General features: G+C 43.8%; 1 protein-coding gene across 17 annotated transcripts in view; it reads right to left on the bottom strand.

Moving 5' to 3' along the window:
• Nucleotides 1-242: 242 nt before the first annotated feature.
• Nucleotides 243-18,843, bottom strand: part of kiaa1109 (KIAA1109 ortholog) — a 172,956-nt gene continuing 154,355 nt past the window's right edge. For all 17 annotated transcript variants that reach the window (XM_060051112.1, XM_060051117.1, XM_060051114.1 and 14 more), the window contains 7 exons: nucleotides 17,584-17,801; nucleotides 17,244-17,495; nucleotides 16,929-17,132; nucleotides 16,438-16,632; nucleotides 2,080-2,214; nucleotides 1,821-1,980; nucleotides 243-1,269 (listed from right to left, as the gene is read on the bottom strand). In XM_060051112.1, the coding sequence (XP_059907095.1) occupies nucleotides 1,053-1,269; nucleotides 1,821-1,980; nucleotides 2,080-2,214; nucleotides 16,438-16,632; nucleotides 16,929-17,132; nucleotides 17,244-17,495; nucleotides 17,584-17,801 (1,381 nt within the window). In that variant the 3' untranslated portion in view covers nucleotides 243-1,052. The remainder of the gene's footprint in view (nucleotides 1,270-1,820; nucleotides 1,981-2,079; nucleotides 2,215-16,437; nucleotides 16,633-16,928; nucleotides 17,133-17,243; nucleotides 17,496-17,583; nucleotides 17,802-18,843) is intronic.

Genomic DNA, 18,843 nt, shown 5'->3' with positions numbered 1-18,843 from the left:
ACACCCCATCCTACATAACGGTTTGCATTTCATAGGGGTTCCGCTTTCTTTATGCAAATTAGCCTCAAGCAAATCATGCATTGTGTGTTTTCAGGTAATGTGTTTTAGTTTGTACTTTACTTTGTTCTCAAGAGGTGAGGAAACTATAAGCCATCCAGGGTTCCTATTTATCACCTTCACTTTTTTTTAATAATAATTAGTATTGGGAATCAGCAGGTTTTTGTCTGATAGAATGAAGAAACTTATTTTTATTTCATTTATTATCCTTTACAACCGACATATGCTTCAAACTTTACACTCCATTACTCAGTTACTTATTTTCAACTGCTTGATGCTTGACGTGATCACTTTTTTTTATTGACCCTCATCTCAAAATCAAGTTTGAGATTTATACCTCATTTAAGAATTAATATGCAGGCTTGCATAAGCACGTCCCAGAAATTGCACTTTACTTCAGTGAAGACTTGAGTATCATTCTATCCTTAAGCAATATTCAATCAATGTAAATTATTGTTTTTATTATACCAAGCAATCAGTAATCAAGTTATTTACAGAGACATATTATTTATATATATATATAAGACAAATTATACATGTACAATCAATGCGTCTTTACAAGTACAAGTTCATTCCATTGTGATGTTAAAAGTAGACAAAATTTGACTAGGGATGAACATTTAAACAAAAATTATGTTTACCTCCAAATTGATAGTAAACATATTGAAGAAAAGGTACGAGTCTAAAAAGGTAGTTTTTTAAAGAAAATGTTTCTTAAATATCGGCCAGCCTTAATATACATTTTTTCTAGTTGGTTAATAACATAATTTAAGAGTTGATTCACATCTTTTTTTAGAAGGGTTGTTTATAAGCAATGCAACAACTTTTTCCATTCAATTACCGTACGATATATAGATAAAAAACGACACGTTGAGGTGAGGAAACTAGTCACATAGCACAATAGTAAAATACTTTGCAATCAACACATTTAGAAGTAAGGCTACTCTGACAAATGCATTGAACAGTAGAGAGGCTTAAGAGAGTGCAGTGTATCTTTAGTGGTCTTCTTTATCTCTGCCTTTCTTTTCCTTCTCATCTTGTAGAGCTGTGCCAAGCTTTTTGATGAGCACAGACAGAACCTTGTCCAAGGGGTCCATCACACCCCTCTGGAGCCACTTGGGGATCGTAGTCCTGGCGTGATGGAAACCCAGTTTTTGCAATATATAGTCCACGCCCACTGGGTCAATCTTGCGTCCAGTCCAAGAAATAAGCCTAGGAAGTAAAGAAGTGGTTTGTGAGTATCATATTATTTTATAGAAGACCTTAATGCGATTCAGTACAGTACGCCAAAGCATTGTCAATTAGCAGTTTAACTAGAGGAACATAGTGATTTGACTATCGTCTGATAAACTTATCTTTATGCCAATTGCACATATTCTGTTTATTAAAATGTCCTGATCGCTAAACAATACAATCACAAATGAATACCTTCTTCAGTACAAAGCAACAGCATCTGAATTGTGTTGAGAATAGTGGGACTGATTTTAGGGCAGTCTGATTGAAAGGTATTTCTAAGGATTGTGATAAACCAGCCAAAGGTCGTCGTATTGCTAGGCCCCCATCAATTAATGTTGGTACTTTGAAGCTTGGTAAAAATCCACAGAAAAGTCCAGCTTTAGTTGATAGGAAGAGCAGTGTCAGTTGGTTTCTAATAGACATGAACTAGCGGATTCTTAAGCCACCAGAACTCAGTAGCAGAGGATTCCTTTAAATTGGAATTTCTTTTTTTCAACTGTAGCGAATGGTACGCCCTCGTCTCTGACCGGAGTGTGGGCTCCAGGTGCCACGTGTTGCACATGAACTCCCTCCAGTCCACGGTGGTGTAGTTGATGCCCTCCTCCTTGTCTGAGGAGCTGTCATCATGGAGGGTCGTGGGGCTCTTCTGACCAGGCCTGGTGGTGAAGATCCGGGGGGCAAAGAGAGCTGTCATAGAGAGAGCAACCACAAGGTTAAAAAAATAACGTCATCATTTAGATGTTTTAAGATGTTTCAGATGTTTCCCACTGCAGGCTGCGTGCGTACCTTTCTCCTTCTCCTTCAGATAGGCCGACACCAGGTCATGGAGGAACATGATGAGCTCAGCATCCATGGTGACGCAGATATGATCTGTGAACTCTGTGACCACGCTGCACTCCACCTTAGGCTTGCTGTCGGAGTCTAGGAACAATGGGATGAATATGGCATAGGGTTATGGTTAGCCTAGCCCAAACCCTAGGCCACAACAGTGTTTGCCTCGGACCATAAATCACTGAAAGAGACAGTGAACCCAAAACCGTTGACATTTTTTTTAAACATGACTACGCGTTTTATATCTTTGCCATTTAATCACTGTTTAGAAAAAGGGGGTTAAATGCTTTGTTTTTGCCATCCTCTCCAAAGCAGGTGACGTTCTTTTCATGTCAACTTTACGAGCCACTCAGACGGCACGACCCTTCGGTGTCGCTGTGTATCGGTGTGTGTGGCGCAGTTTGTCGCTGTGTGTCGGGTGGCGGGGTATGGAACTTGTAAAAGATGACCAATGTGCTCTTAAACACGGATAACAAATAAAAAAGACAAAATCTGTTTTACCGAATAAGAATTGATCGCCAACAATAATCATACAAACCAGTTTAAGGGAACAACTACTTGAAAATAATAATAAATTCAGCCCTATGCAGCACTTGTAAAAGCCGAAAAATATACCTCTTAAATGTTTGGGAACATTGAAAAAGACAAAATCTGTATTCCAATAAGAACCAAGAAACAGCCAAGCAATTGCTTGGCTGTTTCTTGATTCAATGGCTTGGCTGTTCGTTCTCGCACTATGAAGCACAACCTCCTCTTGATCGAAAAAAATATCACGTGATCGTCAAAATTCTTAACGATCAATGATCGATCAATCATGCCCATCCCTAAAATAAACATACATGCACATTTTAGTTTTGGTTATAACTCTCACTCTCCCCATTTGCTCGTTGCATTGCTCTGGCTGGACTACAGTATTACGTTTTGTTTCAGCGATGGAATTGTCTTGAGGTAACTTCTGCAGTACTTAAGAGAGTCCTCATTGAGTGAGCGGTATTCTGTTTGTAGCCATCAATCAAACTAACCCATAAATCACACCAGTGGCGGCTGGTAGTTTTTAAAGTGAGGGAGGAAGGACCGCGCGCTTGGTTGCCATTGGCCTGCTTGCACTGTTGGTGTATGGTGGCATAAGAATGTGAGACTCAAGTTGTTTCAGGGTGTTTTGGTGAACTACATAATAGAAGGGAGGGATAGTTATGTGAATAAATTTGATACAAAGCCACCAGTGGCATCATTGTAATTTGAAAGCTGGTGGGCAGCATGTCTTTGAAATGGACTACAAGGGCAGAAGGAAAGGATGCAAAGCCCATTAGTCAAATCAGGCCTACTCTTGATTTGTAAAAGTAAATAAAAAATTATGAGGACCAAAACTATTTTGGCCCTCAATGACTGAAGTTATTGGTTGTAATTTAGCTATGTTTATTTTCAGGTACAATTGTTTTAAGAAAAGACTGACCAAAAGTGATGCCATTTAAAATGCATCATGCTCTGAATCATTCACCCTTTCCACAATATCAAACAGAACGGTCAGAGTAGCAAAGAACGAGAACATTATTCTAGATTCAACCTGATCTATAGGCATGGTGCCTAGCAAGGAAAGTCGCATAGCAGCACTAACGTGAACTTGACACTAGTCGTGGCGTTTGGTTGCCCTATCAAGATTTTTCACATCAGGGAAACCATGAACAGCCCACATTGGAGATTTGCCATTATTCATTAGCAAACAGGGCCAGTAATACAGTCGATTGCTAGTAATGCTACCAGTAAACCATGAGTACCTAGCAAACCATGAAGCACCCACAACACTGACGTTGCCATTACTTTTGGTGATTTCGATTTTGCGAAGTGGTCTACCTTTTTCTTTGGTCGCTAACTTAGCACTGTAACTCAATGAATGGAATGCTTTGTGTAATTAAACATGAACAATGTCCTCTGTTTCCATTGTACACTTTATTCGCAAATGTTAGAATCTCGTTATCCTTCAGATAATTTCACCTGCTTTGCGTCTCTTAGACTGAGCGGCAATGCAGGCAGAGCGGGTTTGTTTGTTATCGACAGCGTTGCCAGCTTGGGTAAATTTCCCGCCCAATGATAATTTTTCCAGCCTAACGTGGTTAAAAGTAGCCCAATTGGGTGGGAAATCTGCCCAATCTGGCAACACTGCTCACCAGCCAGGGATCCTTCTGATTGGTTCATAGCGCAGCGCGACTAGATTTTTGCGCGAATCAGACGCCTGTAAGGTCACACCCACTCAGAGGAGGACTTTCCTCCTCTCTCCCATTGAAACCCATGTTATTCACCGGCCGCCAGTACTTTTGGGGAAATTAATGGGAGTCAACGGAGGCTGAGGGAGGACCTTCCTCCCTGAAGTAATTGTCAAAAGGCGATAGGGGGTGCTAATGTCCCTTTACCAAGGGAAACAAACATATATTCAAAGGCATTAAAGTAGTCATATTTAAGGGCATTCATTCATTACAGTAGTCTGGGCAATCAACATTTTTTATTCTCAACAATGTTAGGGAGGATCTTCCTCCCTCTCCTCAATGGAGAAGCCTCCACTGAATCACACTACTGTTCAGGTCGAACCTCTTCAATCAGGCATAAATAATATAAAATGCATATTGTATTCATTTTTACTAGGGATGGGCGTGAGGAATCGATTACTCGAGTACTCCTCGTTACAAATGAACTCGCTTGGTGGACAGGCAAACTCAAGTTTGCATATACACACACAGACAAGTTTTTGCTGAAGAAAATCATGGTTCTTGCACCATTTAAAAAGTCAAATTTAAGACTTTTTAAGACCTTTTTAAGACCAACAGATACATAAATTAAGACCCAAAAAATGTCTGAAAAATTATTTGATAGAAAAGGGAATTTATTGAGTCACTTATACACATCAACCGTAGCCGTAGTACTAACAGTAGTATTAGTACTCTTGCAAAGTTATCTCGGAAGCGCGCAGACACGACGATACGCGAACACATGAACCCACCCGTGTCACCCATAATCACCCATGTCCCGGACACGCTGGGGTTGATATGTTACCGGACTACTGTAACTACTACGGAGTGATAACAAAGACATGAATCAGGCAATATATCCACCGTCCTTGACAGCGGTCAAGTTTGGTGTGCGGAGTGGACCAATTGCGAACTACTGCAGCTGCTCTTAAGTTAAACCCCAAACTAATCGGAATAATCGCCTGTTTGTTGCTTTCAGCTTGGAGATCTTTGGTAGCTTCATCTGAAGCTCATATATATATCAAAAAATAAATCAAAATCGGAGGAGAACCAGACGCAGTCTATTCAGTGAATCAAGTATTGATTAGACAGCGATTTATTAGACACCTAATAAACCGTCGGAACACGCAGGACCGGTAACCATAGCAATGCCGGTAAACAAACCCCGCGATGCCCAATCCAGGTCTTACTGGAGGAATTTAAGGGTCAAAATATTATTAAAAAATATTTGAATATTAGTATTAATAAACAAACAAACCTCAAATATGATTTTGGGGCAAAAGTCAAAGCCCTAATTAATTTACTGTTTGGAATACTTACATTAAAATGATCCAGCATGAACTGTGATCCATAGTACCGCGATATGACATGGCTGTCGGTGTCGTCTGTGGGCCAGTACCTCACATGGATATCCATCTGTTGGCTTTTAGTGGTTTTGTTCATACTCTCATCGAACATGAGGACGTACTGTTTATCGTTTATGCTGCGTGACAGCTCTCTTTTTATGAAAGATGCAATGCCGTATTTGGCAAGATAGGCCGTTTTGTTTTCACAGGTGAACGACTTCGCAAACTCAGAATCTGGGAACATAGTAGCCAAGACGCTACTAATGTCCTCGTTCGATTTGAAGGAATTATGTCTGCTCACCGTGTGGAGAACCCACAATACCTCCGCCTTCTGGGTTTCTGGTGGCGACACGAAGCCGGTTAACGCCGTCTGATGTGAAGTACTAGCCACGGATGCTGAACTTTTCAGTCCACTTCTTTCAAATAATACGGGCATCGGTGTAGTCCCGCTAGCTGCCACGGAGTATCGGATATATTTCTGCGACCTCATGTGGGACTCGAGAGCTTTTACTCCCATGGTCCATAGTATGAATGCCTTTCGGGATAAACGACACCTTGCCTCGTTGTCACCTGCCTTCTCCAACCACCCCCGAAACTTATCCTCCTCAAACCATTTCTCATTGAATTTGCACCGTCCCATCCTGAAAGTAGCGCAAGTTGGCCTAATGATATCAACCATCACTAGCTGAAAGTAGCGCCAGCAAGTTAGCCTACTGATGACTGATGTCAATGTTAACGTAACGTAAAACTCCTGAAAATGCCGTAATTAAAAGACACATGTGATTTGTTGTGTGCGACAATTTCCCCCAGTCTTAAAAAACCCTCTGCAAAATGTAATGCCTAGAGCAAATTTACAGTAAATTTAAGACAATTTATGGCCTTAATTTCACACAAAAAAAAAGTAAGACTTAACACTTTTTAAGGAACCATGAAAATGTATAAATTTTCTGTGTGGCGCCACTGGCGCGTGCACAAAGCAAATTAAATGCATCAAATTACTGTGTGGCGCGTGCCGTGCGCACAACGCCACAATAAAAAGGTTAAACGTGCCATGGCATGAAAATCTCACTTTATGAGGTTTTCTAACATAAATATGAGTTCCCCTAGCCTGCCTGTGGTTCCCCAGTGGCTGAGAGGACGCTGGCGTTGTTTTGTTCGCCGCTTCTCTGCCCACGATCTTTTTTTAAATTTTGTGACTGTTAAAATAGTTTTTCCTGTGATTTTACACTTTTATTATTTACATTTTTTAACAAGCTATTTTTACGAGCCCTACCCATTTTACGGGACATTGATCCTAAGACTCACCGGCGTTGTCAGCGGGGAAGCTAGGCACCTAGCTGCTTCCAACTGTCAATCTTTGCCCCACCGGGAAAGAGTCCTCTGGTTCCAACCATCTACATCGCCTTGCCGGACAACTTTCCTCCCTTCCAGTACCTGGAGTTATCGCTTGTCTGGCCAGCAGCATCCCTCCTTGCGTCTGCACCAGGTTGTGACTTTTTCAGACTGACACCGGCTGCCATTCTCCAATGAATTCGCCGTAACCTGGTCGAAGACTCTGGGTAACTACTGTCTACTTTCTCGGCTAATTTACCTGTCTACCTAGATATTCCTCGAACTAACAACCACGGTGGTGCTAGGCTACTGCTCCAGAGCCCCTCTCAGTGTTCTGTGCAGTGCGTTAGCTTGGACACCTACCGGCCAGTGTCGAAGGACTCCGTAAGAATCTCCACCTGTACCGGTGCGGATGCTTCGGCCCTCTGCCGTGGCCAAGACCGCTGCCTTCCCATCAAACAAATCCTTCTCCCATCCAGTGGACATCTTCCATCGCAGCTCAGCTGAGGGTAGAGATCCGGGGCAGGTGTCCACCTGTCCTCAGCCTCAGCCATGGCACTTCGCTACTCATCCTTGCAGCTCCGCCAGCTCATTCCCCAAATTCCTCCTTCCACCGAACTCATCACCACTCTTAAAAATTCTCGACTTCTCCTCCGTCCCCGTTACATTCATCGAGGGTCCCGCCGCAAGTTTATGTACAGTTCCACCGCTAAAAACTTCATCCCAGCGCTGTGGTCTGAACGCAGCTCACCCACCTGCTTCCGCGCTTCCTCTCCGCGTCATCACAACAACACACGTCATCAGAACGCAACCAGAGTGAACACCTTCAACCTCCGTCCAATTCATACTTCCGCCCCATCAATTCCAAAACAAAAGCACCTAAAAATCGCCCTCCTCAACACAAGATCCCTCAACAATAAAAGTCTCATTCTCAATGAATTCATCATTGACCAACAACTTGACCTCCTGTGCCTTAATGAAACATGGCAAAAACCCCTGGATTATTTTTCACTAAACCAAACCACCTCTGCTGGATATTCCTACCTGGACAACCCACGCTCTGAGGGCAGAGGAGGGGGCATTGCTGCCATCTACCAACAAGACCTCCAACCTCGCCCTCTCACCATCCCTGCTGCTCCATCTTTTGAACACCTGGCTTTTAAATTACCCGGCCCAAAACCTCTCATCATTGCAATCATCTATCGCCCCCCCAAACCCAATCCATCATTTCTACCAGAACTCTCTGAATTCATCACCGCACTCTCCTCAATCTCACCATCTGTTTTACTTCTCGGTGATTTCAACCTACACATTGACTCCCCGGACTGTAAAAATGCCATGGACTTTCTGGACCTTATCAACTGCCTCGGTTTCACACAACACATCAACTTTCCCACCCACAACCGTGGACACATCTTGGACCTGGTTTGCTCCATTGGCCTCCACATCCACAATATCTCCAGCACTGACCTCTCCATATCTGACCACCTGGCCATCACACTTGTCGTTGACATTCCCGCCCCCCAACTCAAACCGGTCCGCACAATCACTTTCCGCAACATTAAATCCATCTGCCTAGTCTCTCTCTCCACCTGCATTTCAAACACTCTTTCAAGCCTCACCTTTCCTGCAAGTCCAACCCCCATGGACCTCGTCAACATCTACAACAGCACACTGTCTTCATCCCTCAACAAACTGGCCCCCTTAAAAACCAAAACTGTCACCTTTACTCACTCGGCTCCCTGGTTCACCCCGGAACTTCACAAATTAAAAAAACAACTGCGACAACTAGAACGTCTCCACAAGAAAACCCGTCTCACAGTACACGCCCTCGCATACAAAGAGCACACAAACCTCTCCACCCACGCACCCTGTTTTCCACCATAAATAAACTCCTCAAGCCCCCCGACAACATTTCATCCTCATTCACCCCGGAGAAATGCAACAACCTCATTTCATTTTTCAACTCCAAAATAGAAAACATCCACAACCAGCTTGCAACCTCCTCTGCCTCCACCCCGGTCCCCGAACCCACACCTCCTTCATCCTCAGACCACCGGCTCTCTACCTTCTCACCGATAACCACTGCTGACCTCTCCAAAATACTCTCCACCATGAAATCATCCACCTCCCCCCTGGACCCCATGCCCTCTGAACTCGTCAAAGCCTGTTTTACCTCTCTCGCCCCACTGATCACTGACACCATCAACTCCTCCCTTACCTCTGGCACTGTCCCCCCACCTCTTAAACTTGCTGCCATCACCCCTCTCCTTAAAAAACCTGGTCTTGACTCTGACGACCCTAACAATTTCAGACCCATCTCCAACCTCACATTCATCTCAAAATTACTGGAAAGAGCCACCGCAACTCAACTCAAGACTTACCTCCTCTCCAATAACCTATGATATGAAACATTCCAATCCGGCTTTAGAACCCACCACAGCACTGGAACAGCACTAATCAAAGTCATAAACGATCTCCTACTCTCCTCTGATTCCGGCTCCCTCACCATTCTCCTCCTCCTGGACCTCAGTGCTGCCTTCGACACCGTCAACCACTCCATCCTCCTCAGCCGCCTGAAATCCTTAGGCATCACCGATTCCGCCCTCTCCTGGTTCAACTCATACCTGTCAGAAAGATTTCACTATATCGCCGTAAACAACCACAAATCCCACACCACCCCTGTCTCACACGGAGTCCCCCAAGGCTCAGTGCTTGGCCCCATCCTCTTCATCCTCTATATGCTCCCACTTGGCCACATCATCCGCCGCCATGGACTTCACTTTCACTGCTATGCCGATGACACTCAACTCTTCATCACCACCAAAACCATCACTCCAGCTATTCTCTCCACCCTCACCAACTGCCTCACCGACATAAAAACCTGGATGAACCACAACTTCCTCAAACTCAACAGCAATAAAACTGAAATTATAATCTTTGGCCCAAAATCCACACTCCCCACCTCCCAGAACTACTCACTCTGCATTGATGGTCACTCTGTCACTCCCTCCGCCCTGGTCAGAAACCTTGGCATCTACATGGACCCTGCACTCTCCTTCAAGTCACACATAAACCACGTCACTAAAATATCCTTCTTCCACCTCCGGAACATAGCACGCCTTCGACCCACTCTCTCCTTCTCAGCTGCTGAAACACTAATTCATGCCTTCATCACCTCCAGACTCGACTACTGCAATAGCATCCTGTATGGTCTCCCCTCCACTGTTCTTCAAAAACTGCAATATGTTCAAAACTCCGCTGCTAGACTGCTCACCCACACTCCCTCCAGAGAACACATCACGCCCGTCCTACGTGAACTTCATTGGCTTCCAGTAAAACAACGCATACATTTCAAGATCCTCCTCACCACCTACAAAGCCCTAAACAACCTTGCCCCCTCATACCTGACAGATCTCCTCCAACGCCCCATTGAACCACACCGAACACGCTCCACTGTTGCCAACACCCTCATCCCCATCACCAGGACCAAATACCGCACCATAGGGGACAGAGCCTTTGCCATCGCCGCCCCTACCCTCTGGAACTCCATCCCCCTGGCCATCCGTAACTCTGATTCACTGCAGTCTTTCAAAAGTCATCTCAAAACACATCTGTTCAACATCACTTACAACACCTGACAAAAAATGTCCACCCTCTCTCTTTCTCACTGTCCTATCTTTCTCTGTATTGTTGTTTTTGGAGTATTTGTATGCATGTATGTACTGTACTGTTCATTTGTATCCTTTGTAAAGCGTCTTTGGGTACCGAGAAAAGCGCTATATAAAACCTATGTATTATTATTATTATTATTATTATTAATACTTGCATTCGGTGTAAAACGAGCACTAGGTGTTCTGCTCGCCTTTGAAAAAACGGAGGCTCAAGCGTGCTGATTTGGAATGTGGTTTCATATGTCGTCACATAGCATCTAAGCTCCTCCCCTTACTCTGCCTGGCCTGCCCAGAGAATTTGGCCCGCCAATGAGACATGACCGTGCGAGCGCCACATGTGTGTGTGTGTGAATACACACACTGTAACGCAAGTGCTTCTTGTCGGTTCTTTGACGTCTCTTGCATTTCCACAACAAGACTGTAGTGGGCGTTATCTCAGCCATGTTTGAGAAGGAATTGGAGGAAAGGAACTTTGGCTTTGACTCCCTGAAGTACATGAACTGCGACATGCCGCCGGTTGCCGTGAGGCACCACCGTCGCGAAGCACCACCGCCCGGTAGCGGGCAGCTGGCAGCAGGCAGCGAGCGGTTCAGTCTACTTCAGATTGATGTGAAAGTGGAAGAACCGGAGACGTCGGAGAACCCGACGAAGTCGTTTGTGATTCATAACATCGTCTGGAGGCGCACACAGGTTTTGGCCTCGATAATATGTATTATATGATATAGATATCCATGTGCGGAGTGGGGCAATAATAGCCACCGGGAGAATCCTCCCCGGTCCGCCCCCCCCCCCCCCCCCACATGTTAGGGTCGCCGCGGTACCGATTACTCAACACCGGCAACACCGTTTTTTTTCAGTAATAAAAAAAAAAATCTGTAAAAATTAATGATATAATTATAATTAAGAAAATAAAAATTTGTATAATCGGCCACAGTTCTGCTCTGTGCGGAAGAGAATTGGCGCTCCTAGAATTGGCGCACTTCCTTACAAGACCGGTAACCATAGCAACGCCGGTAAACAAAAGCACTCCGGATCCCCGCACTACAGCCATCCGGAGGCGCACAGAGCTTTTGGCCGTGATATTATACACACAATTATATTATACTATTAAATATAGAACGTTATAAGACGCTGTCACCTAGTCTGAGAGGAGAGTTGATGGAGAAGATGTCGGTTGACCTAGTTTCAAAGTTTATACCGTTTGTACTCGGTAATACCGGTGTTGACACGACTACACGACTACTACTACATGTTCCAAATCTGTTAACATATTCTCCATCCATTAAAAGAGAAAGATCAGTTAAGTCATTAATTCGTCTGAAATATACCAGCCAGCACATACACATTTGACTAGCAGCTTGTGCTAGCTCCCGCCTAGCAATAACGTCAATGGTGGCTAACTGTTTTTCTGTCAATTCACCTGCACAACTTGTTAATGCCTGACTTCGGAATAAATCCCTTATTTTTGAGCACTTAGATGCATCCCCCTCCAGCATCCGCTTCTTCTTTATTCTGGCTTTTTCAGACCCTCCCAAAAAAACAAAACATGAATGAGACATAGAGAGTAAGCAAGTGGTATAAATATTGGTTGGATGTTCTTGAGACAGATATTGTTTATTTCGGGGATTTTCACGGCGTCTTGACGGGGAATAAATTATGCTCAGGGCCGGCTTGCAGACGCCTCGCGGCCGCTCACAGCTGTGGGCCGGTCCAACTGACTTCGCAGGCCACACACAATTGTCGGCCGGTCCACCTGACCTCGCTGGCCGGCCGGCCGGCCGACCGGGAAATCCCGATCATCCCGACGGCCAATCCGCCTCTGTAGATATCTATGTATTAGATGATATTATTTAGAGCGTTGTACACTTACTTGTTATTTGGATAACTGTTCTGCTTTTGGTGTTATGGCGCATAACACGTCGGAATCGTCTCTGGTATTTCTACAACGAGGCAACGTCAGTGTTGTGGGTGCTACATGGTTTGCTAGGTACTCATGGTTTACTGGTAGCATTACTAGCAATCGACTGTATTACTGGCCCTGTTTGCTAATGAGTAGTGGGGGTTATCTCAGCCATGGTTGAGAATGAATTGGGGGAAAGGAACTTTGGCTTTGACTCTCTCAAGAACATGAACCACGACATGGAGGAGAAAGGGATTGTTGGCCGCGAATGTCTCCCGCTTGAGCCCCGCTTCCCGCTGCCGAGGGACCACTGCCGAGGCGGAGGTGCCTAAGCGCTGCCCGGCAACAATCCCTTTCTCCTCCATGTCGCGGTTCAGTCTACTTCAGATTGATGGACGTGGAAGAACCAGGAATGTCGGAGAACCCAACGCGGTCGTTTGAGATTCATAATATCGGCTCACACAGTTTTTGGCCGTGATAATATATATTATATGATATAGATATGTGTATGATATTATTTAGATATAGAGCTCCAGGACTCCTGTGTGTTCTAGAATATTTACAGAACACGGCTAAAGGCTGTGTGCGCCTCGCCATTGCAATACATCCACTGTAAACAGAGCGCATGGTACCGTGGCTGTAAGCTGCTCAGGGCCACACCCCCACCCTCCTCCTTGACCCGCCTCGCTCCTCCTCATTTGCATTATAGCTACAGACACCAAAACAGCGCTTTTGGGGGAAGCTCAATGTGCGACTGGCTCGGTGTGGCTGTAACTCTGAGTCTGCACCACGGCTGAATTTCGGGAACGTCTTTGAATACTATGTTAGTGGCCCACTAATACCTATATTAAAGCATCCATAAAATAGCATGTCATGGCACCTTTAAGAGATGGCATTTAGAGCAAAGCGCAGCGAAGTATTGAAATACTTTACAGCAGTGGTTTTCAAACTGTGGGGCGCGCCCCCCCTGGGGGGCGCCAGAGTTCTTCAGGGGGGGCGCGACATGAGAAAAGAATAAACCCGAAAAAAAACCTGAAAGTCGATGATTCAAATCATCAGTCGTACTTCAACTGTAGAAGTAATATAACCAGTGGTGTAGTCTACGTGATACGCAGGTATACGCCGTATACCCACTAGGAACGCACCAGGATTTGCGTATACCCACTTAAAAATGTGCACGGATACGTATCAATCGTCTTGTGACAGATCTTTCACTTCTGTGTTTATTTTTCGCAAATACCGGTCGGGTATAACTGCAATAAAATACTTTAAGCAGGGGAAGTTATCTCCTACATTCACCATTCATAAAATTCCCCCTGCGCGCTCGGCTCGCGTTCTGCCCTGTCTCTGTTATTACGAAGCGCGAAGCGGCCCCTCCTTCTCGCGTGTGCGTGCGTGCGTGCGTGCGTGCGTGTCCAGTACTCCCATATTAATGTGTAAACCACATAATAAGTAGTCAACAGAAGACAATGTTTTAATCCCACTTTATATCTCCTTGTTAATTTTAGATGAGAACCCCCTGGCCAGCCTTTCAGACTGGGTGTCAGGCTAGGGAATTTAAAAACAGGCATCCTTGGTTAGAGTGGAGGGAAAAAAAATTAGCTAAATGTCAGCCAACATACAGTTGGTATACACAATTGAAATTCATAATGTTAATCACTATGCAAATGAGAGTATAGCTAATTCATGGTCATTTTTAAGGTGCAGTTATTTCACACTTTTACACAATTCAATTACTGTATGGTATGTTAGATAACAACAGTAAGAGCTCAAATTAGAGCAATTGAAAGCGTGAAACATTAGTCTCCTGTCATCTCCTTCTCATGCACTGGTTAGCCATGGTTGTAAACAGTTCATTAAATTATTTTGAGTAGATTTTGTCCTTGTTTAGCATGTGCTATTGCTACTATAGATATACAAAGGACAACTTTTCATTTTTGTGTTCTATTTGTTCATACTGTTATTAAAACTGATAAACCTACTCAGCTTTCCATGATTGTTGATAATCGTTATACTCTTAAATCAGCGGGTTGTAGACCCCTGCGTTGGTGAGTGTGGTGCGACACCCCATAAGCGCCACACACGTACCGGTGGGACGGGTTTGTACGAGGCTGGGAGGGAATCATCACAGTATACCCACTACAATAAAATAGACTACACCACTGAATATAACTAAATCAATTTTCAACCGTTTATCTTTGTGCAAACCATTTAACAAATCTACACATTTGTATCTTCAATAATAGCTAAACAGAATTTCGATATCATTTAAAATTTCTTCAGAATCACAGTTTTAGTTTCATACCGCTTCGTTTTCAGCTGTTTTCATTGAAGACGTCTGCCCATTCTGATACACCTACTTCTAGACATCGTAACTCATTCCTTTTTCAACCGTTTACCATCGTTCCAACCATTAAACAAATCTACACATTTGTATCTTCAATACTATCTGAACGGAATTTTGATAGCATTTATACTTTTTTCAGAATCACAGTTTTAGTTTCAAACCGGCATCGTTTTCAGTTGCTTATAATAATTTAGGTCACCATAGCAACGCCGGTAAACAAACCCCGCCGAATAGTAAAATCTCTGGACTGAAAAGGCAGATCTGATTCGACTGGCAGTATACACAGATTAAGATGTTCAAATGTATTTAAAAAAGGTTAAGCTAAAACATGCTTAGATAAAGTTGTTAAATTGTGTTAAGAAATGTGTTTAAAAACGCACAAAGATGTTGTAATGTTTCAGAAATATGTTTAAAATGGTTTAAAAATATGTTTAACAAATATGTTTCAAATGTTTCAAAAATATGTTTCAAATGTTTTAAAATTATGATCAGAGATGTTTAAAATGTGTAAAATAATTAAAATAGCTTTCAAAACACAGATATTTAGAAAAAAGCCCCCCCTTTTCTCTGAGGGGGGGCTCACTCTCTCACACTTTGAAAACCCCTGCTTTACAGAAATAGGAGATCATGAGGTGAAATGTAAAATATGCCAAGCGAAATTGAGCTACCAGAGTACTACAAGTACTATGCGGCAACATATGCTCCTGAAACACAACGGTGAGTTCGGGAGAGCAGACCCGCAGCAACCAAGTGTGTCGGCTATTTTCACCTCTGCAAGACGCAGCTGTAATCCCGGCCGTGTATAGAAGATCACAACACTGAGTATTTTTTTTAGTTCATTTGCTGCCGTTTTATTTACAGCTTTAAATTATTTGCAATGGTTAGGCTACTTGTTTTTTTTTTTTTTTAAAAACATACAGGCCTTTGTTCGACGTGATTTAAATTGTGAGAAGCACATTTATTTTTGTAAGGAAAATGTGTTTTGAACGTTTGCAAAAATAAATAATGAATACTCTGATAACTGACTGTTTTACTGTTTTACAGCTTTTATCCAAAGCGACTTACATCAATTAATACACACATTGACACACCGACGGCAGAGTCAACCATGCAAGGCGACAGCCAGCTCGTCAGGAGCAGTTAGGGCTAAGTGTCTTGCTCAGGGACACATCAACACTCTAGGAGGAGCTGGGGATTGAACTAGCAACCTTTCGGTTTTGCATGATTTTGCATTACATATTTGGTTGGTAATAATTCTGTTCATCATTAGGCCTATTCCTGCTGCAGATGCGTTGCATTCTAAAAATTATTAGTTTTAAATGAGTACTCGACTGATCCTCGAGGAATTCATTCGATCACTCGAGTTTGAAATTTACTACTCGTGCCCGCCCATCCCTAATTTTTACTTAAGTATTTAAATTCAAAGTAATGTAGAATTTAGAAACACAGATCAACCAGTTCCTATCAAACGTACCCGTTAATGAGGGCTCGTCTGGCTCCTGGACGTGGATGGACTTGAAGTCGAGCTGCATCCTGGGCAGAGCGAAGATGGTCTCTGTCTCGTGGTTGTAGCTCGAGGAACCGCGGAAGCTGCTGAGCAAGCTGGAGCTCTTGGTGGTGGATCCATTTTCCTCATTGTTGGTGTCAACATTCCGCAGTAAGTTTAACTCTTAACAGAGGGATAAAAGGGATAAAATAACATATTATTTGATGAAATTGCGATAAAATACCAAATCTGCTAATTTAAACGAAAATGGCATTCTTTAATGGGATAGTAACATTGATAAATATTTTCTTATTTACAATATTTGTTTGTTTTACCCAAAAAGTTGATTAAAATGCTGGATCTTATAACATACACTCATGAGTCACAAAATACGACAAAACTTTCTGAGCACAATTACAAGAAAGGATTTTTTCTTCACAAGTGTTTGTAACATTGATGACTTTATGTCATGGCCTTACCTTCATTCCTCATGGCAGTGACGTAGTTAAACCACTCCTGGACTGTGGCCACGCCATGGGGCGGGTTTTCGTGGCGGCGGCGGGTTATTTTTGTGATGGTAGCCATGGGACTTTCTAGCGCACCGCAGGGTTTGGTCACCATGGTGTTGTGACCCAGATGGAAGTCCAGAGTCTGTACGATGTAGGTGGAGTCATCATTTGAGCCTGTATTAGAAAGAAACAGATTCAAGTAAAAAAGGTGATTGGAGAAAATAAGGTGTAAAAAAAAATGCTGCCTCTGGGTTTTGCACGGGAGGTATCATCTCTTTTGCTCACCATCCTCCCAGATCTTCTGGGCCTCTGTCCAGAAGGCGATGTTGGGCTCTTCCAAGTGAAACAGGGCCCATGACTTGGAGCGGAAGTTCGGTCCGTGGAAGCAGGCCAGAGTCATGTGATTGCCGTGGAGGCTCATGGACCCTCCGAGCTGCACGGCGTCCTCAGGGAGGGGCATCTGGAAGAGGGATATGTGGCAGCCGGCGATCACCTTCAGGACCCCGGGCCAGTGGCGATGATGGGCGGCATCCAGATCTAGGAGCCGTTGGAGTGAAACACCAGTCATTATATACACACATGTGAACAAACTGCAGTCTGGAATCAGGTAACCTTCTGCACTCACAGAGTTCTGTTGCTCCTTTCTCGATGTTGATCAGAGGGGCTTTGGGGGGGAGGTAGGAGCCAGGGCCCCATGTAGACAGGGCTCTCTTGCTGGTGTCGAACTGCTGAGTGAAGAACTCCTGGAGCTTCATGCCGATCTTGATGAGGTCGGGCGTAGTGCTCCGGGAGATGATCACCTGGAAGATGTCCCACTGCAGGTCTCCGTGGATGAAGATCTCACTGAGTAGGTGGAGAGACGGGGACATGAGAACAGGGATCAGATTGTGGTTCATTGAAGGAATGCAACCACATCCACCATATTCATATCCAGAAACCCTTCTAAAATGATACTCAGCGACAGGAGACATCTTTATCCAAGCGGACACACTTCCATGTCTTTTATCTTCATTATCATCTCGGTAAAGGCTCCTTCAGTTCTCTTTCGCATTTGGGACATAATGCGTAGAATTTTCTGTTCATTTTAATGTTGGAAGTGAAGTCAAAATGTTGCCAACTAATGAAACTTTTTTTACCTTGGTAGCTTAAAGGGGTAGTTCGGAATTTTGGACATAGGGCCTGATTCCCAAGTGAGCATTGGTATTCTATATCACTGGAGACAGTTTTCAACACATTTCATTCAGTCCTTCTAGTTGCAGAGTTCGCTCGTGCTAGGCTAGCGCACGGCAACGGGCAATGCTAGCCTGCTATTAAAAACAGTCTTACCCACTCCACAGTACACCCGAGGTAAATCAATTATAACGCCAGACTATAGATTTAAATGTCTGTGTTGATAGAATAATGTTAGAAATAAAACTAACCTTGCATCGCATGAATCATCGAGGGACTACTTTCTCAGCAGAAGCGGAATTTTACTATGCGCTGGTTAGGTTTGTAACCGAATCACGACAGAAGAACGTAAACAGAGAAGCGTGGGACAGAAGCGCAATTGAACGACTAGGCAACATGATGGTTCAGTGTGCTTTTAGAAATTGTAGAAATAAACGGTACAGATGGGCACCACAAAGTTTCCACCAATTTCCAGTGCGAGATCCAGAAAGGACTCAACTGTGGCTTGTTGCTGCTGGCTTGGACATCAAAACACCGGCTCGTACATGTACGATTCGTTGGATACAACAAATTCCTCATAATCGTCTTCAAAAGCAGATGCATCGCTAACTCCTCCAAACGTGGGCATATCTTGTTAATTGAATACGCTTATAGAATTCCTTCGTTCACTGTACTCTGGGTTTGTAGCAATGACAGCGGCAGGTAACCTAGGTAT

The sequence above is a fragment of the Gadus macrocephalus genome, chromosome 5 (assembly GCF_031168955.1).
Source record: "Gadus macrocephalus chromosome 5, ASM3116895v1".
Lineage (NCBI taxonomy): Eukaryota > Metazoa > Chordata > Actinopteri > Gadiformes > Gadidae > Gadus > Gadus macrocephalus.
Note: the sequence above shows the minus strand (reverse complement) of the source record. Positions and strands in the feature narration are given on the sequence as shown.